The sequence below is a fragment of the Rhopalosiphum padi genome, chromosome 2 (genome assembly GCF_020882245.1).
Source record: "Rhopalosiphum padi isolate XX-2018 chromosome 2, ASM2088224v1, whole genome shotgun sequence".
Classification (NCBI taxonomy): Eukaryota; Metazoa; Arthropoda; class Insecta; order Hemiptera; family Aphididae; genus Rhopalosiphum; species Rhopalosiphum padi.
This window is the reverse complement of record NC_083598.1, coordinates 60,578,936-60,606,476: the sequence shown is the minus strand read 5'-3', so window position 1 is coordinate 60,606,476 and position 27,541 is coordinate 60,578,936. Positions and strand designations below refer to the sequence as shown.

The window sequence follows — 27,541 nt, the reverse complement described above, 5'->3', positions numbered from 1 at the left end:
AAATCGGCATGTAAACTTTCTTGATTTTCAATTTTTAGAAATTTATTAATTGTATGCATTATGTATTATTTTCATTTTTATTTAGTGAGATCTATGAATCCGGAGAGCAGATTTTGATTTTTGGGGTCTTGTTAGATTCACATTGGCTAGGAGAAGTGCAGTGAAGATTTTCAGAACTTTATCTTTTATAGTTAATTCACTACAGTGCTTCAAAAAACATTAAAACACATTTTATTGAAAGTTTTTTTATGTTTTTCAGCTTTATAGCTTTGTAGTGAGTTGACGATTGAAGATAAAGTTCTGAAAATCTTCACAGCACTTCTCCTATAGCCAATGTCAATCTAACATGACCCCAAATAACAAAATCTGTTCTCCAGTTTCGGTAATCTACCATGCTAAATGAAAATCTAGCAAAAATAACTATTTTTTTAACTGAAAAATTAAATAATTTTTTTTGAAAATTTTTAATCTCACATTTTGTATCTACTTGATAATCCCTTTTTAATGAGCTATCAACCAACTTTTTAGCTATAATACTTTTGGAGAAAAGTTAAAAAATAGAAATTTTGGGACTGTTCACGCCGACGTTTTTGTGCTCCAATCGTTATCCGCTTGCGGGTGTGATATCGGATCTCCGAGATCTCTCACATTAATATTTTATGTTAAGGCTAGCTTAATTATCCACAAGTTTTAAAAATTCAGAATTTTTTCATTTCAATTACCATACTTACTTGATTTGTAATAATAAAGTTCATATAAATTATTAAAGTAAGTTTCATATTAATTTATGAAAAAGCATGTAAGGTACGTCGTACGTAAAAATCCGTTTAAGAAAGTGGATAATGTCTTATTGACTTGTCAAAGTACACTAATTACTAGTGGTTCATTGTTAATGAACGTATTCATAGACAAAGAAAATAATTACGTATTAAATTTGAATTCACTGATACAGTCTATGAGCATTAGATTTTATCACTAACACTAAGTATATCTCATAATATTTTTTTTTTTTGATACTGCTATTACATTTTTTTAGGTAAGTACTTGACTACTATACTTATTATTATAGTATCACAGAAGATTGGTTTAATTTTTTTTTGAAAACATTGCATTTCTAAATATTATTTAATATATTTTTATACGTTTTAGTGTTATAGGTACTATATTATATTATTGTTAATTACTTTTGAGTCAATACCACTTTTCCATAAAGCAGGCCCATGGTATATATCGAAGCATTTTTATTGTCCCAAAAGGTGGTGAAAGACATACAAATTAAAAACATTTTGGAAAATTGCATTATGTTAAATAAATAAATAATAATATATATATAAACAAAGAGTTACAAGATTTCACGATAAATAATATTCTTGAATTACAATGAAGTAACTAAAATATTCTATTATTTTAAAATCGTTATATTTTGTTTAAACACATAAATTTTATCAAATATCTATGAGAAAAATGTAATCATATATTTCTTTGATTTTTATCGCTTCATTATTTAAATCTTTAACTATACAAATTTAACATTTTATAAATTTTTAAACACAAAAGAATTTCCAAATTTTCGTAATTATAACAAATTTTGAATTTTGAACTTTTAATGCTGGTAATAAAAATCATGCCTATATATAGGTATTTTTTACATTTTAATAAGTATAAGCAATGTTACTACTTAAAAAAGTAATTAGACACAAAATATAACCACACATTGACACATAATTGAAAAATCAATACATCCATATCCATTATTACACTTAAAATCTAAGGTACAAATCAATAATTTATAAAAATGTATTTGTTGTTTGTTGTTACATAAAAATATGAATTATTATTATCACTGAATAACAAGAGGTTGCTATGATTTCATATAATAACATCATAAGTCATACTCACAACATATCTATTTAAAAATTATGTAATATACTAATATGTATACTGATATATTAGCTATAATTAATTATTTTCATTAGTATTAAAATTTAATATTTAATACCTACTGGCCACTGTTTAATATTTTCGTAATTAGCTACCTATTACGAAATTATTATTTATTATATAACAATATTTTTCCTATAGTTATAAATAGGTAATAGGTATACTTTATTTATAATACTTTTGTATTTATTCGGAATAAAATAAAATGTATAATTGTGTGACTTAAAATACAAAGTTAACTATTGTTTTTAATAATTGTGTAATTGAAATTACAAATCATAATATCTATGTTTAATCTTTAATTAAATAAAATAAGCAATAATTATAATTGAAAATTATTTTTTAATTGAATAATAATGTTTTCAAATTATTCGAATACATTTTTAATGCAATAAAATATTATCTAAATAATCATTTGAATACTGTTTTATTAAAATAATGTCCAACTGATGGTGAGTAACCGAAAATATATTAAAATAATTAATTACCAAAAAGTGATAATTAGAGATTGGATTTAAATTCTCTTAAAATCCTTTAGATATGATGTTTGTAGTTTATATGACATTGAAAATAAGTAATATTTTTTCTTAATATTTTTTTAAAATATCAGATATATAATGATATTTTATATCCTTAATAATACAAAATATTCTTCTAATATTCTGTAAAAAAAATTTTTAATTATTCAGTTTACAGTTCAAATTTATATAATTAATTTGTTTTAATTTAAATAATTTATTTTGTTTACAATAACAATTAATTGATTCATAAATAGTACATAAATATTAAGCATAATATGTTTAAAATAATTATTAATTATTTTCTCGAAAAATTTTATTTTTTAATCTCATATAATCTCAAACCCCTAAAATATGTTTTTGTACAAAATACAATTCTATGTTTAATGATTCATAAATATATCTTGCTTCCATTTAACTGCATACACTATAGAAAAAAATATTTAAAATCACTAAAATCATAAATACCTTACCTTCAGTGATAAAACAAAAAGTTTCTTTTTGGAACCGGATAAGAATGAACGTGTGTTCGTATTTGTTAATTATTGTCGAAATGTTAACATAAATTATTTAAGTTTGATTCCGGGACAATTGACCGTATCTAAATATTTTAGATTATATTTTGATGAGTTATAACTTATAACTTTATAAGTATTTAAAGTTTAGATGCGTGGAGTGGTGTGATACGGGGTTACCGGTTACCCCGTAAAATGTTTGTCCACTACTCCGCTTATCTAAACTTTAAATACGTATAACATATAAACTAATCGCCCCAAATTCGATTTTTATGTATCAAAATACTCAGAAAAATATACTGTTTTGGAATATTAAATCAAAACTATGTTGTCATTCAAAAAATTAAAAAACTTAAAAAAATATAAGGATAAAAAATATTTAAAAATATAATTTTTTTTTAATAAAAACGTTGTTTTTAACAACTTGAAACAGTAAAAATAAAAATTTGAATATATGCATAATTTAAGCATAGTAATGGGGTGAGCATATTTAAAAAATCATCTTGTATATAGTTTTGCTTCATTTTTACGGTTAAGTGGAAAGAAATACCTATTTTATAACAAAATGTGTCATGTAGCCTAACGATTCTGTACGTAAAATTATATTATGCATTTTTTGTATTTTTATATACTATAATATACAGTATTACAGTAAAGTGTTCTTTTTTATAACTAGATAAATCGTGTAAATCAAAATAAATAATAGTTCATAATTGTATAAATATGTATATGTATATTTAGAGAGGTGCAAGACGGGGCATTCCCTCTTAGATTTCACTTATATTTTTTTTAAATTTTAACCTTTAATATTATTAATGCAATAAATATTTCATTGATATTTTGATTTTAGTATAGATTTATTTTTTTTAAATGTAATTTTTGCATTTATTTTATAGTTTGCTTTGTTTGCAAAGAATTAACTAAGTAGGTATTTTTAATCTACTTTTTGTTGTTAGATTTTATCGTTCCCCTCGCGAACACTCATGGATGTGCTGATAACTTGATAAAGTTGTGTAACCCATAACTCGTATGCTCGGATGGCAAATAAAGTCTGGGACAATTTCAAAAAAGTATAATATGATTATACATAGCCACATAGGTATTGTGTATTTGTTTCATTCACGAAAAATTGATTTATAGATCGTAACTTTGAACTTACTTATCGATTTGTATTGAAATCATTTAAAAACAAAGCTAATATGGATAGCTAACGAATATTGCTAATTGCTATCAGCTATCATATCATAAAGGATTTTAGGTAAACAAAGTACAGCATGTATTTAAAAAAAAAAATGTTAATTTCTGATATTGTGATGAACATTTAATAAATATTATAATTCATAATTTTTTCAATGCATAGGTCTTTTGGTACTTAAGTAATATAGCTGCATCTGTACGCATATTTTAAAATAGGTTAATAGGACATATTGTAATACTCAGCTGTCGCCTGTCAGCTCTAATAATAATAATAATAATAGTAATAGTAATAATAATAATAATAACAATACAACGGTACATCAATCCATACATTTGTTTATTTTAACATATCATTTACAAAACGTCAAAACAATGATTATATTAAACTTGATTTTTAAATTAAGTCCTATTAATCTACAATACTATATACATACATAAACATTTTTTTTTTTTGTAAATTATGTTAAATTACCTATACTTAAAAACATAATAATATAAACTTTTAAAAATTACCGCTCAATTAGCTCCGTGGAAGGAGGAGATTGCTTACCTTTGCCATACTCTTACTTAATACGGACCTATCTGTACCATGATTAAACCATCATCATGGTTTAATCATGGTCCAGACCTATCTATTAATAATGTTATTAATAAAAACCATGTATTGCGTGTATTCATAGACATAATTTTTCTCTATGGTGTATTGGCGTCAGGGACGTATACAAGGGGGTGTTTTGGGTGTTCAAACACTCCCCGAAATACTTGGGTTTTTGCATGGTTACTTATTCAATTTTAATATTAATTTTGTCAGATTAATAACTATCTAAAAAAAGTATTTTAAGTATTCCTAATTTTCATAAAAATTTTTTGCTTATTTATTAAAAAAAGTTCTACTTTTCAATAACTAATTTTAAAAAACACCCCTCAAAACTTTTTCCTGTGTACGTCTCTGATTGGCGTGTATATTGTATTTACCTTCACCACTTGCGCAATAGACTTGAATCAGTCAAATCGCTAAATAGGTAATTAAAGTTTGTCAAACACATTACATTTACCTATTATATTACCGTCATTGGGAATGTGACACTTGGCTCAATTTATATTCATATTGGAACTTGGGTCACTCAGATAAACGGGATATTGGGATTGGCATTTGGCGCTTATCGCACGTCAGCACAGCAAGCAACAATAACAACGACTATAATAACTATGTGTCTATGCAGAACAGCAATAAAAAACTAACAACACCAGTCCACCACGACTTACGCATTTACGTTCCCAATGTTCCCATGTTACTAATACAGGCAAATTGCCTGAGGCAATACACCATATTATCATTCTATAGGCCGTTTTTCATATCAACAATACGTCATAATAAAAAACGGACTCGGAAAAAATTGATATCGGTCAAATTAAATCAGTGATTAGTGTTTACCAACAATCATACACAGTTGTGAGTTTGTGACGTTTTTTTAAAATTATCATTGTTATTGTATTAAGTAATCACTAATTCTAGATTTTAGTTTTATTTTATTACCTACGTAATAAATTAAATACGTTTTTAGTATATATTTTCACTCAATGTATTATTGATAGTATTTATCTTTGTAACAACTGACAAATGTGTAAAAAGACCAAACTACTACATTATTGTGGCATTTAATTTCCTTGAGGAGTACAAATTGATGGAGGTCAATGTTTAATCTGTAAGTTTGATCTTAGTCATAATAATATATTTAATTATATCTTATGTCCTATGATCTCATCAAATTTAATAAAGAATGGTAATGAGTCAGAACTCAAAATTACTATAGATGGTGAAATGTATGGAAAAATTTTTGATAATAATTGTTAATAAACAAAATAAAGAATACTTAAAAAGTACTTTATTTAACTATTTAAATATTAAACATAAAATATAGTTGATTTTAATATTTTTAGAAAAAATATTGCTAAGTATGTGAAATATTAAGTATACTTAGTACCTATTGTTTACTTAAATCATTTTTTCTAAGTACTCAATAAAGAGCTTAAAAACTGAACCAATAAATATTCTTAATATTATATACCTACATAATATCTAATATGAATCATTTTGTATTTTGTATTTTTGTCAATAGATTTTATTCACTCTTTTTAATTAGGCACTTATTGACTTTACCTACTAAAATATTGTAGAAATGCATTTTAAAATAAAATACACTGCTTAATTTAAGTATAATAAATATGCAAAACCAAGTATATATTTAAATTTTTTTTGCTTTAAACTTAATTAACTATTTTATTACTTACAGTAATTAATAAATATATCTGGGTATTTAACAATGGATTAATCTAAGATACTATACTAGTTCTCAAAATTCTTTATATATCTAGTTAAGTAGTTATATTAAATATAATAAATAAAATAATTTTTAACTTATTATATTTTTAAATTTTAAGTCTTAAGTTTCTGAAATGACTAAAATATCATGAAAAAAATTAAAATTATATTATTTTTATCTGTGATTCTGACAAAATTTCTGTACATAGAATATGTTTTTGCTTTTTGAAAGATTTTTCAATTAAAATTATTATTAAATGATTAAAAAATAAATTAAGTAATTATTCATCTATGAAAAAATAAACAACCACAAAAATATGCTTTTAGTTGTAAATATGATATCTTATTTTTAATTTTATATTTATTGTGTAATATACAATCTGTTTGCATGACACAATAAATACATTTGTGACTATTAAAGATGACATGAGAAGAAATAAGTTGAGGAAAGGAGCCACCCATTAACGACATTTTTATTTATTATAATCTGATTTTTTAATTATCTTGAAGAAGATCTCGACACTACTTACTCTTCAAATGTCTTGAACCAAGTATAGTATCAAAGGCTAAATTTTCATGAGTGGATTTTTATGTGAACCTAGTCGGTTGTAAAACTTTTTTAAAAGGATATGGTTTTTTATTTATTGTTATTAGTTTTAGACGGTTTTAAATCTGAATGTAGTGTATCATTTGATATATAATGAGGAGTATTTGTTATTTCCCTGAGGGAAATTATTTGGAATGTTTGAATTTTATTAATGTTTTTTCGCATTTTTCCATTACTGAAGCTCATTCGTCTATATTGGTTTTAATAGAATTTGTACATTAAAGGTTAGAGAATATGTATAGAGGTTTATTTATTATTGCTAATTAAGGCTTTGAAGATATGTAGTAGTCAGTAGATATAATATTATAAGTAGATAATGTTTAATCTGTAATTTATTATAACTTATTATAATCTGTAACTGACATATATTTATAGTGATAATTTTCACTTAATTGTTAAATTATTATTTTTATTAGTAACTAGTAAGGCACTAGATATATGATGTACAAAGTTAAATATATTGTTAGAATTTGATAATTAGGATTATGAAGGGAAAAGTAAATCTTTGGGGTAGTAAGTTTCAAATAGATCTAAGCTAATAATGAAAATGTGTCCATCTATCTTAGAAAGAATGTTAAAATGTTTAACATTTATTTTAAATGTGTATTCTATAATTCTTTTATTTATATAATCATGTTACTTAGAATGTTTACTAAATTAAACATAATATTAAAAACTTATTGATTTAATTATTTTATTGTTTTCAGAAACTTGAATGTTATCTATTGTGTTATTGAAATTATATCATTGTTTAATATGATTTCATCAAATTTTAATTCTAAATATATTTTATACCAAGATCAATATAGAAGCACTTTATTTGGATATCGTACGGGTAAGTTTATTTAAATTAATTTAGTAGGTACAATGTAGTTTTGATTATCCTCAATAATTGGGACCGAGGGGATGCAGATAATCAAACAATGATGAAAAATATACAATGAACATGAATTTTTTATTATATTATTAAAAATAAAACTAATGTACTGTATGTTTAATGTATAAGAAAATGATAAAATAAATATGGATGGATAAAACTATATAAGTAAATAATATAATTAATTTAAATTTAAAATTTATAAGTATAAAATAAAAATATTTGTTTTTCAAAAATGTTGTAGTGTAGATAATTGACTGACTGGATAATTGATGTGCGGATAATCGATGCTTCACTAAATGTGGTTTTAATTCAAGTATGTTAATTTAGTTTTTCTTTTATTGGTGCCAAAATGGTTGCAGGTCATTTTTAAATCAATACCAGTCCTGTAGTTATAGTTTATAGTATATATATACTCAGTATATTATACATATAATAGGCAAGAGATATGATTTTAAATATTAATAACTAGGAATACAATTTTATGTTGGGTTATAAAAAGTTAATTAATTTAGTGGTTCACTAAAATTTATTTGAAAATATTAATCATGGGCCACTAATTCATGTTTTAAGAACCGTTATCATTTATCACACTATTGATTCATAGTTTAGTTATCATTTATGCAATTCTACATTAGACTTTCTTTTTCTTTTTGATACTTCAATGGGAAATTAATAATTTAATGATTTGTACAAACAACATTATTGTGCCATGTAAAAGTTATCTTATTGTCAAACCAAAGCAAAAATGTATTTGAAAAGTATAAAAAAAATTACAAAAATTCAAAATATGAAATACTAACTCAGTAGCCAATATTATATTTAAAATATATACTATACATTGTAGCTTTTTTTATTGGCTGGTCAAGGAAGGCATTTTACAGACATAACCTGCTACAACTTTTTTCCCAAATTACCCAGTAGCACAACTAGGATTTTTTCAAGGAGGTTGTCCTACAGTAGCATATACATTAGTTCCTCAATAAATTTCTAAATTTATTAATATACTATGGGAAAAAGTTACTGTTCAAGTGGGGTGTCCAGACACTCCAGACCGTCCAAACACCCAAAACACCCCCTCGGTTGCGCCATTGAATACACCTTTTTTCATTTTGGTTTTTTTACCATAAGATTTTAACAAAATAAGGAACTAATGATCCTAGAGGATTAATTTTGACTATATTTAGCATAATATTTTAAAAACAAACCGAAATCAGAATATTGGAAAAAATTCAGTCATTTTTAATGTTAAGAATATACTTATTTAATCATTCTATGTTATTATAATTAGGGTTAAAGTTTTAATTCAAACAAAAAAAAAGAACTAGTTCTCCTTAACAATATTTTATGTTTATTTTATAAAGAATTTAAGTGTAAGTAATGCTTTTTTTAAGTAAGCAAAAAATATTTTGTACAAATGTTTATTTTTTAGATATTTTTTATCAAATTGGTTTCAAAAAAGCATTATGAATTATAATATTTTCTTTTCTAATGTTTTTTTAATTGTTGAGCTTTTAAATTCAGCATTAATTCAAATATTTCGAACTTGAAATGTGCGTTCAAACTTTCGAATAATAAAATTATAAACGTAGATATACTCATTAGTCATTAGGTATCTAAGAATCTGTTCTTTTACTTCACTATTATCAAAGAATATAGACTAAATTTTAGTAACTTATTAAATATTTTGGGGTTGAATGTATAGTATACTAGTATACTAGTGTATATAAACCATGTAATAAATATTAAATTATAATTATTTTATATTACTTAATCTGACATAATGTATTATACTTGGGTAGGGTTCCACAGGTTTCACCGGAAAAGGGAAGTGTTGATTTTAGGGCGTGGCACCACTGCACGCAAACTTGCCTTTATGGGAAATTATCGATTCTCATTTCTTGACATTGTGGAATTTTCCACCCAAAATATCTAATACGCCCTTTTATTGTTGTTCCTATTTTTCAACAAGGGCGTCATTCAAATTTTTTACTCAAAAACTCAAAGAGGAATAGGTCTATTATTAAAATTTGTATTTATTTTTGATGATCTCGTAAATAAATATAATTTTATTTAAAATTGTCAATATTTTTTTTTCAAATAAATGCATAATTTATGCACACTGGCACACTATATACCATACTATATAAAATATGTTTAGATGTTTTAAGTTATAATTTATAAATCAAGGACTAAATTCAAAATTGGTATTTCTTGTTTTTCAGTATCCTATAAATCGATAACATTTATTTTTAAATTTGAATTGTCATTACCTAATTGCACTAATTGAAATTAAAAATAAGCAGCTAAAGTTAAATTGAATTAAATATGATTCTTTCCTATTTTCTAATGCATAATATAAATACCAAAAGTAAAGATGTTGAGTATTTTGTTTCATATTTTGAAGGTCTAAAAAGTTGTTTGAAAAATTCTTATTTCTTAGTACTATAATTAGACATGTTCGTGACGAATATCAATATATAATGATACATACTTGTCGAGGGTTGATTAGGCCAAGGGTATTGCCAAAATAAATTATTGGTTTTGGAACTCTGAAAATGAATTTTTTAATGATATAGGTTATTCTAGTCTTAGAATGATTTTTATTTATCGATACCTAATTATATAAAAAATACTTCTTGAATTAACTGTATTGAATAGTGAAGAAGAGATTTAATTTTTAATTTTTTAAGTTATATGCTTAAATATTGAAATCCCAAATAAAGAAGTATACACGAGTGATTGTATCTACTATCTGCATTAAATTGCATTTCAAATTATCAAAATTTAAAATCAAACACGAATCGTGACTGTATTACTATTACGGTGTGGCGTGACCACTGCAGACAAACAATTATGTGTAATGTTAATAATAACTAAAATATTACTTTAAATACTTAAAAACACTAAATACTATATTAAAATTCTGATTTCACTATTGTCTAAAGTGTATCTATGAATACTTAAGATTAGCAAAAAAACGAAAAAATAATGTTGCTGTGCTATGAATAGACTTGATGATGTATTTATATTATATATGCATATTGTATACAATATGTTTTTGTAATTATGTGTTTTTTCTGTCTGTCTCACCTTTTGGAGCAGTAAAAATTCTTTAATTTTTGAGGTAGTAAATTGGGTTTAGTTAGTATATTTTTAGGGGGAGGGGGTAAAAAGTAAAAAAGTTTAGTATTTTTTTTATAATCTGAAAAGAATAGAAAACAAAAAATTAAGGATTTCTTAAACTAAACCAGTTTTTGACCAAATTGATTTCTTTATTTTGTTATAATTTAAAAATGAATAGAAATATAAATTTTCACTAAATCTTTACATATATAATAATTTTCAATATATCACGGTAACATTTTTATACATTTATTTAAGTTTTTTTTTCTATAAATGTCAATAAAAATTCACTCGAAAGTTCAATTTTTTACAAAATTTGTTAAAATTACGATAATTACGAATTATAAGAATTTATTGTAGTCAAAATATTATGAAATCTTTAATTTTTAGATAATATATAGAGCGGTATACACTTCACACTTGACTACCTTTTCATTGTATTATGAAAATATCAAAAATTGGTTTTAATTATTGTGTTTTATAAGCGTTCGAAATTAAAATGTTGAAGAAGTTTTTTTAATATACTTTAAACTGCTACAAATAATGGATTTGGTAGATAAAATGCATACATAAATGATTTTAACAATGTAATTCTTATTTCTTAAATATTAAATTAAAAAAATGATAGGTTATATTTGTTATTCTATTATAAAACAAATTATGACATATTAGTTGAAATCACTATACTAGTTTTTTTATTAATAAAAAATATGCTTAGAAATGGATCTGTAGTAGTGTTGATTTATCAGTCTCCTTTTTTAAATACAATGATTTTGAATTCAAATTGAATACCACTTTAAAAGTAGTCTAAATGCAATAATGAGGTATCTACACTTGAAGTCTATAATATACTGCAAAATGAGTTTCCCAGTTTTTGTTTTTTATCTTTTTAAAGTTTAGATTACGCTATTTTTATTTTTTTTTCCTTTTATATTCAAAATTGTTGTAGGATATAGTTATATGTGCCTTCCAGAGTCTCTGCTTTTGTGCATATTAAATACATGAAAGTAATAATAACAATTTTTTCAATAAATATCCCTAAAAAAATAAATAACTTTTAGCCAGTGTTCGAATTTTGTGGAGGGTGTTGCGTAGAGGGGCGGAATCACTTTACTATTTTTTTTTGAGTACTTTATCTATATTTTTTTATTCGAACGGGGAGATGGCACAAACTTATGGCCAAAATAATTTTTATTGAAATGTGGATTTTAATTTACGTAAATTATATAACGAATTTTACGATTTTTAATATCAAAAACAATGATTATCAATTTTGTTATATATATTTAGGTAGTAAATTGAATAAATTATGTACGTTGATTATTATTATTTTTTTTTCTTTTGTAACATGTAGGACGTAGGTATCAAAATATATTATAGTCGGAATTTAAATATATGTGTATTGTGTAGCTGAAAAGTGGTATTCAAAATATAAGTAAGATAGGTGAGGGAGGCAAAGCCCCTAACGGGTCTGTGTGCAAATGCGCACTTGAAAAGCAGTTTTTAAATCGTTGGATTGAGCTCTTCTACTTAATTTTTCCGAATTCGAGCACTGCTTTTAGCAATTCACTATCATACTGTAATTACTATAATATAATTAAATATAACACTTTATATCATATTAGTTGTGAAGCCGTTTAAGTATTCAGTTATTTTCCAAGAACTGTATTTTAACTTAAACATTTATGCTAGTTATTATAGCAGGGATGGAAAAGATACCAAATAGGTATCTAAATATACATTAATTTATTACAGTTTTTTCTATATAGGTGTTCTATGTAATAAGTGCTTAATATATATTAGATATTAAGTAATTATTACACTGTTATATCTTATATGCAATAAATAAATTGAAAAAGTTCTTATTTTATTATGTTTTAATTATATTATTGTTTTATTGTACCGTTTTTTATAAGTTATAACAAAATATAAATTACGCATTACTTCTTATAAGTATACAATATTGAATAAATACAAAATTGTAAATGATTACATATTACTTAAATCAATATAAAATATTATAAGTAGGTATGTCAGTTATTCACTAGTTTTAATTTCGAGAACACTAAATTTTCATTCGTCTCGCGTTCGTATTTGAAAGATTCTTTTTAAAACATGCAAGATTAACAATAAACAACGAATGACTCATCTTGGAAATTGCGTATGTATACAGGAAAGCTTTGTCGTGATTATAATTTATACAATTATTCTATGTATGAATAATTTTTATTTAATCATCATTATGTTCTTATTACTTTATATTTTTCAAAATTCAATATAATACAAAACACTTATATTTTTTATTTAAGTTAAAAGAAAAAACATGCTTTATATATAATTAATTTTGTATATGATTTGTCATATTATATATCTCAGCATTAAACATTTGAATATAATTTTGGAAAAAAATATAAGTACAATTTCGCACTTTTACCTATATTTAATTATTTTCGTTGATGTTTAAAAATTAATATTATTTTTTTATTTATAATATTAGTATCTATTCAGTATAGTAAATTTCCGACTGATATTTTTTTATGAAAAGACTTTTTTTAAGATATGTTCATGGCAATAAATGGCAATTATTCAAACAGGTTCTAAAACACGCTCACGAACTATTTCATCATTAGTCTCTTTAATAAAGCCCAGGGATACAAGTGTTTTTGCACGCAAATCTTTAGGTTAGTGATTTAATTTAAACAAATTTAGCTATATTGGCTTGTATAATTTGAATCTAAGAAGTAAAAAATGAAATTTTTCGTGAATATGCTATGTACTATGTGCCTATGTGTTTGGTTAATATAGTTATAGCCGTATAACTATAATATATAGTTATACGGCTATTTTATAATTTATATTATAATTTACTAGGTTGGTTATAAACGATAGTTTATATATTAAAGTTCAAACACAGTTAGAAAACACAATTATCGCAGTTTAAAACCACTAACAAAGATATTTCTTGAAATAAATAAAATTTGTCAAATGAGCGTTATTATCTTTTTTTTTTTTATGTAATATAACTTATAGGTAGGTCTTTTGTATAATTTATGATTTGTATGAGGTTGCTTTGGTATGTAACATGTATGAGTTGAATATAGAAATGTCAAATGTTTGAGGTACAAAACTTAATGTTTTATTCTCTTTATAGTTACGAAAATAATTTCTTATAGTAATTACGTTTGAAACATATATTATATTAAATATTAATTATAATCACTTAGTATTCATTTTTTCATAAATACATTTGATTTTAATTTTAATGCTTACCATAATTTTTTTGCAGCACTAATTTTACACCTGTCGTTTTAAAAAAAGTGGATAACGTAAATAAAACATTATATAACATCACATATTATACCTGGAAGCAATTATTATCGCATTAAATACTATTCTAAATTACTGAATATAGATAGGTACTATAGCTTTCTGTATTTAAATTCTGTGCTATCTATATATATTGGATAATATTTGTAATAAAGAAATGTTTTGTGAGGCAAAAATCATACTGTAAAATCATTAAATTATGTACTTAAAACAAAACAAATTGATAGTAAATATTTTTAAGTTTATATTCAAAATAAATGGAAAATATATCAATAAAAGTACAATATTTTAATGAGAATAATTGAAACATTTTATGAAACTGAACACAGAACTACCTATCACGCTCTTAAATTTACTTTTTCACTCCGTTTGTGCAGTTGCGCAGTGTCCTAATTAAATCCCGTATACTATAAACTTATTCGTGTTGTGAATAATATTGTGGTTTGGCGCCATAATTTTAGGCTTTGCTTAGTTCCAAAATACATGTATACACCTATATAAATATTTTTTTTTTTACAATTTTCGTTGTGGCCATTAAGTGGTGTGTCCTTCGGTCCTTGTCAAGTCGGCGCCGCCGACGCTACACCATATCGTCAGCACTGTAAACATCGGCGGCGGCGGAACTACAACCTCTCGCCTACCGACCGATCGTCGTCGGCGGTGCGCGCGTCTCCCGACGACACCACTCGCGCGCGCCTCTGCGTCGGTAATAATCGCGATTCGCGACTGCCGGGCGGCGGGCAGTGTACCGTCTAATTCCGTGGCGTGCGTATGTTTTGTGGTGTCTCACGTGACCGCCGTTCCGATCTATTTGTTTGTCGTCGTCGTCGTTACGCACAAATCATTTTTTACAGTTAAAATATAACATTATATTGTATACATTAAATACAATTTTCACAATTAGTAAACTCATTCTACAGCTGTTATAGAATTGTGCGCGGGTGATCCCCTATTCGCCGTACACATATAATACACACATGCATATTTATATATAAAGTATATAATATATGTACGGACTGTGATCGCCACTGGTGGTGGTTGTGTCGGTGGTGTATTCTATCTCGTTCTCGTTATCGTGCAATAATAATATGTAATATTATGCTCGAGGCCAATCGATCCACGGTTTCCTGTTAATGGTCTCCTCTGCATTCACATGGTGAGCATTATTCCACCGGCGGTGCATTTGAACTTTCTTCGATGAGAATCACATCTCTGTTTGTTTGTACGCTTCGTTCCGTTTTTAACGATTTTTTTCTCCAACGCTTTGTGTAATACATTTGTTGTCGTCTTGTATGGGTTTTATTATTTTTAAGTACATGTGTATACTAATGTACCTGTATGGGACTGGCGAGGGTCAATATTTGGGTGGGTCAAGACGATAACTTACCTATTCGCTACCTAAATTTAGTGTCTAAAAAATCGACCCCGATTATAATTTACTAGCAAAAGTGATAGTTATATTATGCTTATATAACCTCGTAATGACCTTATTTGCAACTGCTATTTATAGTCATACTACAAGGTTTAAAATATGTTGATAATAATTAGCATCATAATGTGTTTGGAAAATTTTTCGGATTTGTCATTATTGGATACCTACTTCTTTACATTTCACAGACGTGTTGGAAGTAACGTGGATAAATGTTTCGCGTGATGTTGAAATTACCGACCTCGTACATAAATTTAATACTTATGCACTTTCAAAACATAAATAAATTATTTTACATTTTACTTAATGCGTTTCTAGTTGTCTTCAGGAAATGATTCGTCAATAAAACAATATAGTATATCCGTTACTTATACTGAATACTCATTATTTAGTATTTTTAAAGATATTTTTACTTTTCTTTTAAATGTTTACTTGTATATTATAATAGATACATTAAAAAAAAAAAAACGTTTTATATAAAGTAATTTTATTGTGAGCTTTTACTACTCCTCCTGGATAATAATAATTACATTTTAATTGATTTGGATTACTTACATTTAATAATAAATAACAAATTAGTACTGTAGAATTTTTAAGCTAGTGTTTTTTATTTTACTTTTCTCATGCAAAATTATGTATATTAAATTGTAGCTATTTCTATTTTTATCATATCTGTTATTATCTTATAAAAGTTGGTGGGGGGCTTAAAAATATACGAGTGTTTGTGTTCAGACTACAGAGTGATTTAGAGTGATTAGTTTATCGTAATACATTAATATAGAATTCTAAATTATTTTTTATACAGTGATTTATTTAAATAAATGTAGACACGTTACAAATTATTAAATAGTTTTAGTTGTAATGTATACTACATACATTTTCATTTATATTGTGTTTTTTGTTCCAAATATTATTAATATGTTATTAATAGTTACATATTCTTAAATTTTTGAAATTATTTAATATAGGTAACTAAAAATCGAATTGCTTTATGCTTATCATTCGCAATGACAATACCTATAATGTATAGTATTTGAATAAGGAATGGTAGGAATGTTTTTAACTTAATCATTAAAATTATATAAAGAATTTTACTAACATTATCTAGTCTTTATTCTACATAATTGGTAAAATTCAATAAGGAATAATGGACACTGGATAGTGCTTTTTATATTGTGAGATATTTTTAATTGAAATACCTAAACATGATACATTAATTGTATTGATATCATTATTGTTTCGTAATAATATAGGGTAGGTAATATTAAACGAATAGATATATTAAAATTATTGAAAAATTCTATATTATAATATACTTTGGTATTTAGATACTTAAAATTAAAGTATCAAGTAGTTTTTTACTTAATAGTACTCGAAAATGGGTATCTTGTTAATCCTCGCTATTAAATACTTGCTAGCATATACCTACCTACCTATAATTTTTTGACAAGTATTTGTGGTACATTTATGAGTAAATCTATGATTTATAATTTAGAATATTTGAAAAAATCCCTTGCAACTTAACACTTTTATACATGTATAGAAAATAATTTGAAGATAATTTAATATGATCTTGTAGTTTGTACTATTCATAATAATTATTAATAATTGATTATTTTAGTAAATATTTTATATATAAAAATTAAATTTAGTATTGTATAGGTTTGACTTAGTCGTAGTGTTCACTCATCTAAAATTATCGTATTTGTCATGAACACATGACCCTATGATGTAGCACGTCGCACGTGTACTAATCGTGTAATATTAAACAAAACAATTATTTTAACTATTGAAGCATTCAAGTATAGGTATATTAAGTTATTATACATCAAACTAATTTGTTTGTTTATCATAAATTATTATAAGACCCAATTGCTCCTAAAATTATCTATGATATACAATTAACAATTTAATTATTCACTTTTTTGTATCTACAATTTTAGTTATGGAATTTAGAATAGAGACAAATTTTCAACACAAGATTTTTAGTATTTAATTTTAGATTTTGAGCATAGCGTTGAATATTTCAGTTTTACAATAAATGTTGTTCTTTTTTATCACCTTTTGGAGCAGTAATAATTAATACTGCTTTAATCGTTCACTTAAAGGTGGTTTCTGTTAGAAAATTGGATCTAGTTGGTATTGAGAGGTCAAAAGTTAAAAAATTACCCCTATTTTTTTTAATAAATTGAAATAAAAATACAAAAAAACATGAGTTTTACACACCAGTTTTTATAAAATTAATTTTGTTGTATCCTAGTCAAAATTGAATAGGTAATCCCGTTGTTATTTTGAATTTTTTATAAAATATTAAATTAACATTTTCTCGACATATATTAATTTTCAAAATATTTTTGCTCTTTGTGAACTATTTATGAATGTTTTTGGTTATCAATGTTTTATTTTTATTTTTGTTGATACAATTTTTCTTATAAGTCAAAAACCTTGAAAATTTGATAAAAGATTCTCGATAAGTTGTTTTTATAATAATTAAAAATAGTTATCGAAGATACATAGGAATTTATATTTTATATAGTCACTTTGTTTTAAGCATTTGAAGTTCAAATTGTTAGAATTGGACACTTAAATAAAAAATAACGATTTTTGTTATATTTGCCGTAATTCAAAAATATTAACAAAAGAAATTTGAAATGTTCCAATATTTCATAAATTATTATTTTTATGTCATTTTAAAAAGCCATTTATACCACTAACCTATTTACTCCGTTTTAAGGTATGTAGATGTCACGAAAACGAATGACTAAGTACATTTGAAACCCATGTATATTTTTACTATATAACGAAGTGTCTTCGGTGTTTTTTTTTAATTAGATATTGCGTATTTGCGTCAATATCTAATTAAAAAAACTAAATTAGTAGATTAGTTCTGCTGACGTCGTAAAATATTAACATTTTCAGAAGGGTTAATTGTAGTTATAAAAGTTTTTACATTTCCACATAATTTTATTGAAAATCAGCAGTTGTTAATATATTAGTTTATACGAGTTTATACATTAATAATATGTTAATATAACATACTTATTTGGTCAGCTGATTTTATCTTTACTTTTTAATTTTTTTAAATTACGAGTGTAGAAACTGTATACCTCTATTCTTAATACATGGTATTTTTTTAAAATCAATATTCTTTTATAAACCAACTATACAAGATTGAGAAAACGTAACCTATTGATTATTATTATATTTCAAAATTAGCTTATTTGATAATAATCAATTTCAAATTTACATGATAATATACCTGTTTCAATGTTACCTACACCTAAACCCCAGTTGTCTTCCCTGTATATTTTATCTGCTTTCTTATGATATATATATTTTTTTTTGAATAGTTATATTAATCAGTCTTTATATGGTCTAAATATTTTTGTATAAACGGATTGAGAATAATTAAATGTATATTTTTACATTTAGTTATGTCAATAATACGTTGTTATGTCAATAATAAAAGGTAAAATGCTAATACTACATCAATATTTGAGTTAAGTAAAATATTGGAACGAATGCATATTAAATTAAATTAAATATGATAGTAATATAGTACATTAATAAATAACTATAAGAACTTTTAATTTATTCTATATTTGGATTCAAGATTATGTTGTATTTTTATCATTAAAGTTTATTTTTATGTATAAACAATATAGAATGTAGATATATTTATATGAATATTTTATTTTATTTTTTTTTGATTATAAAGTTAATATTTATACCTAATAAATTTTATATTTTACCTATATTTCACATTCTCAAGATAATGAATAAAAATATTATAGTATCATAAACATATTATAACAAAACCGGATGTCAGAAACAAAATAAAATATTAGATATTTCATTTTGTAAAACCTTAACCCTAGCAGTTACGGTGCAAATAACATGACGTCCTCGATGTATACGTGATATGTGTTTCTTTATTGCAGAGTTCTTTAAATAAAATTAACATATCAATAATTATAGATAATTTATTTTAATATTTTAATAAAGTTATTCTGATTTTACAATGTATTAATTAATATTAATTATTCAGTAGAATAGTGTAGTTGAAATTCACTAATACAGTAATACGAAAAAAGTAACTAAATAATAGGGGACTAAATAATATTATTTGTACATTTATTGAATAGACTATAGAGTCTGTAAATTATAGTGAAATGATGCTTCAAATAGTATTTATTTTATTTTATCATATCATAGTTTAAATGTAAGTGTAGTAATGAATGCATTGTTTTTAAAATACTATTATTTTTATTTGTTTTTGGGTAGGACCGTAGGAGTAAATAAGCCCATTTATGAGGCGACAACTATCAACATTTTTTAAAGAAATGTTCGCTTATAATCGTATTTTTAATTTGATTGTTTACCATTGCTTTCAAATATTTAATAAGTAATATACCATGAATATACTCCTGGAAGAGCAAAGTAAAAAATGTTACCAATACGGCAACGCCCAAATATCCGATCGCTGATCGAATTTTTGTTATAGAGAGATTACTATGGTTAAAAAGTATATAATATATTTGGTTTATACGTTAAAATTGTTTTATTTATATCGACAAAAAGTTTGATGACAAAATAATCTGAAAAAATACCCTGGATAAAATATTTAGTATTTAATTATAAAATTTTAATCCATTGAGTATCACAAACAACTTGTTTATGTTTTTATCATCTATGTTAATTAATAAATTTATAATTTCGTATAGGTCTTTTATTTCTGCAGTTTAATTTTGTGATTAAAACTACATGCAGTGCCTTCAAATAGTTGCTTTCAATATTTTTTATTTTTTTTTAGTTTACTGGCTTACTTGGGTATTCAATATCAAAATATAATATAAGTATTTATTAATATAGCCAATACTATGGGTATATACTGTGTAAAGCCTAACAAATATGTGAATACTAGTACTTATACATACTTGTAATAAAAATGCTTATCTATATATATAGTTCTTATATTTGTTATTTGTGGAATACATTTTCAAATTTCGTAAATATAATTTTTAGATATGTTAAGTTAATTTAAATATGAAGCTTTCTAGTTAAAATGATGAGTTTAAATTTAATATTTATTTTAGTTATTAATGAATAAAACATTGATGAGTTACTTATGTAGTTACTCTATTTATATTTGATATGAACATTTTTTCTATTCAGTCAATATTAAACTAAATTTTATGATTGAGTAATTATTTACGGGATTGTATAAAAAAAGAAAATAACGTTCTAAATGTTTTGCTTGAATTTTCCATGACGAATTATATTATTTCCTTTGACATACATAGTTTTTTTTATTATATTATATTCTATAGTTAGAGATCTGGTTGATATTGTTGTATCAGCGTCCAGTATTAAATACTGCAGGTATAGTGGTGGTAAGGATATTTCGAAAATAATAAAAATGTTTGCTTAAAAATTATTTTGAATTGACCTTGTATACCTCGTAAAGTTCTTTAAATTGTACAATGTATACGTATTTTTTTTATTTAAAAAGACATCATTTTATATCAACAGTGATGTATCTCATAATTTATTGTACTTTTATTACCAAACTTAATTTCTTATCGATTTATAGAGTTTAAACTTTAAATTGATAGCTACTAACAAAAATGGTAATTCATATTACACAAGTATTTATTAATACTTATAATTAAAAAACACCAAAAAATATTATTAACTCATTTTTTACATCAAACTAACAGAATTTAATGGATGAATGTATTATATAAAACGCATATTATTAAGTATTAACTGAACTGCATTCTACATAATAATATAAAATATAAAATAAAATTGTTAAATAAATGTTACATATTATCCATGATTTATATAGGAATTAATTGATATTTTTTAGATATGCTTTAAAGAAGAGTATTCTTTATGAAAAGCATATAACAAATATTTGGTTTCTAAACGTAAATTTTAAGTCTAAAATTAATTATGATTATATGAACATTAATATTATATAATGTTATATTACCTAATCATATTGAATATATTCAATTTGATATTATTAAAATGATATAAGCATTTCACTGCATTTGGTAAATTATGTTAGTCATTTATATCAGTATAATTGAAGTAATTTGACGCCAATATAATAATATATCAGCGACAATAATTATGCCTCTAGGTATAGCCATAAAACAATTATATATTATCAAATAATATTTCAATAAAATCAATAATCATAAAAGTTTCAACGAATAAAATGAGCACTTATGCTGAATTGCAAAAATGCTGTTTGATTTAATAGATCAACCATTATAATTAGAGACACTAAATTATGTTTGAAGAATTATTTCTCACTATTGGTACATTAAATGTATATTAACATTATTAACTACTCTCGACATTCGTATCCTTGGGCGCGTATATTGTGTATTTTATGTGTAGGTAGTATACCAATTTTTATATATCTTTATTATTGTTTATTTTTATAAAATGTATGAGATGTAATATAAACATAGCTATTATAAACAAATTTAGAACGAATTACTTTTCAACAAGCTTTTTCTGAAAATCATATTTTAAAAATAATTTCAATTATGAAATAGACGCGCAATTTATAGGATATTGTCAAAATTATTATTCTATGTGATACATCTTTCGTTCTCTGGCATATCAGCTGCTTTTAGTTAACTACTTAATACCTATGCATTATTTTTATTAATATACCTTATACTATAATTATTATATAGTTTTTATTTTGAGAATTTTATTTATGATTTTTACCTTCCTAGGTTCATTTTTTGCATTTTAGAAACTATCTAATTGTTTTTATTTTAAACACAGCCGTATAGGTAACAATGTGTGATAGTCAGTATATTATTATATTATTATAATGCATGCCTAAAAAAAATATTACGGATTGAATGAATGACATCTATAATTTTATTAAATTGAACACCGACAACATTATTGATTTAATTATCATTGATTGTAATTTTTATTTAATTTAATGTAAGTATCTGTATACTATAAATAACTATCCTTATACTTATATAGTTATATATATATAATATATGTAATAGGTATTACATATAGTTTATAGTATATCATATGATATTATTAAGAAAATATTATAGACTTATTATTATTGATTAGTTTGTCATTTATGTTTTACTAGGTAAGTTGTGTTATATATGAAGGTTTCTAAATGTCGTTAAGGGTTGTTACAGTAACGATGTATTATCGTCTGTCTGACCTATTAAATAATAGTTTATGGAGCGTAGTATTTTGTATAATAGATAAAAGATTTGTTTTTTGTGTTCGTGTTCAGCAGTAATTATTGTTATACTTTTCAATCCATTCATATTATCTTGATATCCATTATCAAAAATTAATTAATTGTGTTTGAATTTACTATTTATACAATTATACTAATATTAGTAATATGCATGCCTATTACACATTTTGAACGATCGATTGAGTTTTCGACCGTATTTTATTCAGCTTAACATATTGACGTCATCGATGTCCTTATTTATAGTCCGCTTTAATTAGATATACACATTAACATATCCCTAAAATTATTATGAATAAATCATTGCGATTATTTTTAAGAATAAATAAATTACTTGTGTTATTGAACTTAAATTGTTTTGTTAAAATTAGCTATATATAATAATGTAGATTTACAATAGTATGTTTGGTGTCAATAATAACGTGTTTTAGAACGAAGAAAATATTGGTATTTATTGGATAAAATATCATACCTATATAATAGCAATTATTGAAGCAAATATTTGAAGACTTTTGCTCTATAAAAATCAAAAACATATATACATAATATACTCTTATACATTTAAAAAATAATATTTAATTGCTCATATTATTAAACTAATATGTGTTATTTATTTAAAATAAATAAATTATTGTTATTATTGTTAGTAGTTGGCAGTTTTGTTATTAATGATAAGATTGAAAAAAACACTGTCATTAATTTTTTGCTCAGGGTTATTTTACTATAAAAGAATTATTATTTTATAACTCATTAGTTATTAATATATATATAAATTTAGTAATTTATTACTAATCAGTAAAAACATAACATTTATGTTGTTAACTTGTTGTAGTCCCCGCTGGCCCGCTAAACATTATATCACAAACAACGTACATATCAATTGATTGACGTTATTGTATATTTATTTAAAATTCAGTAATTTATTGATTTTTGTTGTAAATTATTGTTTCAGGATGGTACTAGAATCGAAAGGAGAGCCTAGCACTGATGGAATCCAAAATAGAATTGGAATTAAAGGGGTTTCCTATACATGTAACGAAGATCATAAAAAAGAATTCGTTCATATTGAAATTGACATGCCTCCAGCTAATGGCCATTTAGTAAGTTATTGTGCTATCATTTTTTTTATTAAGTGTTTAACTGACAATTGACATAAAAAACCAATAACTTTTTAGTGATTAACATATAAGCAGGTATAATTCTATGGTTTCTACGCGTTATTTATGAGTTTTCAATTAAATGTAATCATTTACGGTGTACGTGTACCTAATGAAATTAAATGTACTAAATTTTATATTACGGTTTATACTTCTAAACAATATATGATAAAAACTACTGCCATATGCCTATTATATATTAAATTTAGCTGTATAAATTGCATGGTTATAGTAGAATATTATAGTTATTAGTATAAAAACAATGCATGATAAGTGATAACTCAAAAGCTGAAAATAAAAATTGATCGCGAAAACGAAAAACACAATACATTTATTAAAACATTTAAATAAATAATTCATAGATTTTTTATCAAATTAAAAGTTATAATCCTTTATTTAAAAAATAAGTTATGACAGCATGGTTATAAAACAAAATTTGTAACAATATAATATGTTCTAAAACCAAAAATTAATTGGCATCTTTTTAACATGTTTTCTTTACGTAATAATATTTCAATTCAATCCTAATAAAATGGTTTTAAATTTTTATAATATTTATTAAAATACTTCATTTTATGAAGCTGCGGTTGCACCTTTATTGTCCTGTTCTGATTCGATTGAGTATTGTTCATTAGACTTGTGAAATCCCAGCCAAGAACTATTATTTAAGTTTCTTTAATCAGGTCATGATTACGGATTTCTGTTAGATCCTATTGTCTCTTCCGCGGACATGATAGGATCATTACTAATATAATATAATAGACATACATTTTTTAAAAAAAAAAAAGAACTAAAATAACCGTAATTTATAATATAATTATATTGATGCACGACTGTGGTGTTAAATTATAAAAATGAATTTTTTCGATTTCACATTTTAATGTCTTTTTGTAATGAGTATTTTTTATTTTATTTTATTTTTTATTTCATACTTCTTTTTAACATGTATGTGATATAGGTATATTATGTAGACAGCAGGTAACAATAACTGATATGTATAGGTATTTGGTGTTGACATATAGTATCGATAATAATAATTTTTGTGTACTTATAATTTCTAAATGTGTATTAGACACCGGCAATATGTTTTTCATAATATTTCTGTTTTTATCTTACTAGAGTATATATGTATATATTATTATTGTATAGTAATGCAGTTTAATAAAATAAAATTTAAACGTACCTATAGATACCTACATTTTAAAGTAGTGTTAATACTTTAATAGACGCCTCCTTTTGTTACGTCATCCAGTTTATTGTTTGTTTCTTATTGTAATTACTTACCACATTTACCTATTGTTTTTAATTTTACAGATTGTAAATTCTTTATTTACTTACTAAAAAAATAAATAAAAAAAATACCTAACTATTAAGTATAAATCGTCGGTGTCAATTTATTTTACTGATCGCACTCGAGTAGGTATATCATAAATACTGATAAAATTCTTAAGGTTCCTATTTGATGAATAACAAGATATTCGCTTTTGTTTAATTAATTTTGGTTTGTAATTAATGCTCAGGACTGCTATTCTGTACAATAAATACATGTAAAATGAATAGATAACAAATGTTAACTTAATGTTTACCCGTTTCTACCTAATTGTCCTAAATTAAAATGTATTATTTTTAATTTATAGCTATAACAACATCATCATATCAGATTGCTCTATTATTGTAAATTCATCCTCTCTCTTTATAAATATCTATATTTATATTGATATTGTAAAATACGTATATTTTATTGCTATTTTTTTTACTAATGTTTATATAGTTAGTTTAGTTAAATTCTTCAGTTAACGTAATTTTAAAAACAATTTACTTATATTATGTTGTTGGGAAGTAAATAATAAAATATTGTTCTGGCATGACATTAATATGTATTTTGTAGGTACTTTGCTAATATAATATGTCAACGGTGGCTCCGAAAAATTTATAAACGCAACTTAATTTGTGCAATTACACCAAGGTAACTTCTTACTATTAGGAATTTAGGAACATACTAATTACTCAAAGTAGGATTCAAAGTTTATCAATAGTAAATTGTTAATAATAATACTATTTATAATTATATAAGTATAATTGGCTATAATAATATTTTATGCATATTATTTTCACTATGTGTATTATTTATGTTTTATAAAGTAGTAATAATAGTTTTTGTTTTATTTTTATTCATTCCCTATAATCTGTTTAGTTTCAAAAATAAACTCAATGGATAAATTAGAAAGTTAACATTCGGAATATCCTTGTGTTTATTAAGAAAATAATTTATGGAAAAATCGAAAAATTGAAGTTATTTGTTTTTATGATATCTATTAATTTATTCAAATAATGTATAAAAAAGTATAATAATGATTGTATAAAATATATAATATAAAATAGTTAAAAATGATTGTTTTTCTATGATTAAAAAAATAATAAACCTTGATCTAGTCTAGATATTCAAATACTCATTATATTTATAAAAAATGTAGATGATATAATTTTAGGTAATTTTTAGTATCTATTTGTTATTATTTAATATATATTATGCTAACAATTTTATCCTGTTTTTATTTTAAATATTTCGAATATCTATGCCGTACACATAAACTACGAGGTTAAATCTAATTTATAATACCTATACAAAATTATGAATTACGACAATATATTCTTAATAATTTCTTTTTTTAAATATTTGTTTCCTATTGATTATAATTATAATACTCTTATATCGGGTATTCGGGTTGTAAATACAATCACTGTAAGCATTTCATAGTGAGCTAATACTACCTTAAATTTAATTTAGTGATACATATGATTGGTTCATTAAATTTTAGTAAACCATTAAATTAATACATTTTTATGCAACTTGCGGCATTAATATACTTATTCAAGAATCTTAAATAATGCCTTGATAGATTTTATGAAAATCAAATTGATATTTATATTTTAGAATGATTGTAAACTTGCATAAATAATACATCTCTTCTCTGTGAAGTATTGTCTGACTTGCATGTGCCCCATAATGTTTGACCTTTTTAATTGCTGTAGTATGGATCTTTATAAATTGTATCATCTTATCGCCAGAAAAATAAGAAATTGTTTGATCTTTATTGAATAATTTTATCAGGGCCGGGCCGATCATTAGCGGCGCTTCTAGCGAAATAAAAATTTGCGCCCCCACAAAATAAAAAAATAAATGATTTTAAATTTTTTTTATGTAACCATAAGTGTTTTTTTGTGTTAATGACACTGGTGTGATTATAATTTTGATATAC

General features: G+C 23.9%; 1 protein-coding gene across 5 annotated transcripts in view; it reads left to right on the top strand.

The window, feature by feature from the left end:
* Positions 1–5,407: 5,407 nt before the first annotated feature.
* The window catches only part of LOC132921329 (phosphatidylcholine:ceramide cholinephosphotransferase 2-like), a 31,702-nt gene continuing 9,568 nt past the window's right edge, over positions 5,408–27,541 (top strand). Inside the window, exons 1-3 of one of the 5 annotated variants that reach the window (XM_060984297.1) lie at positions 5,408–5,877; positions 7,809–7,936; positions 24,077–24,224. In XM_060984297.1, coding sequence (XP_060840280.1) covers positions 24,078–24,224 — 147 coding nt within the window. In that variant the 5' untranslated portion in view covers positions 5,408–5,877; positions 7,809–7,936; position 24,077. Of the gene's footprint in view, positions 5,878–7,416; positions 7,429–7,808; positions 7,937–13,246; positions 13,266–15,141; positions 15,654–24,076; positions 24,225–27,541 lie in introns of those variants that run through there. The other 4 variants (XM_060984299.1, XM_060984300.1, XM_060984296.1 and 1 more) reach the window with 4 other exon arrangements.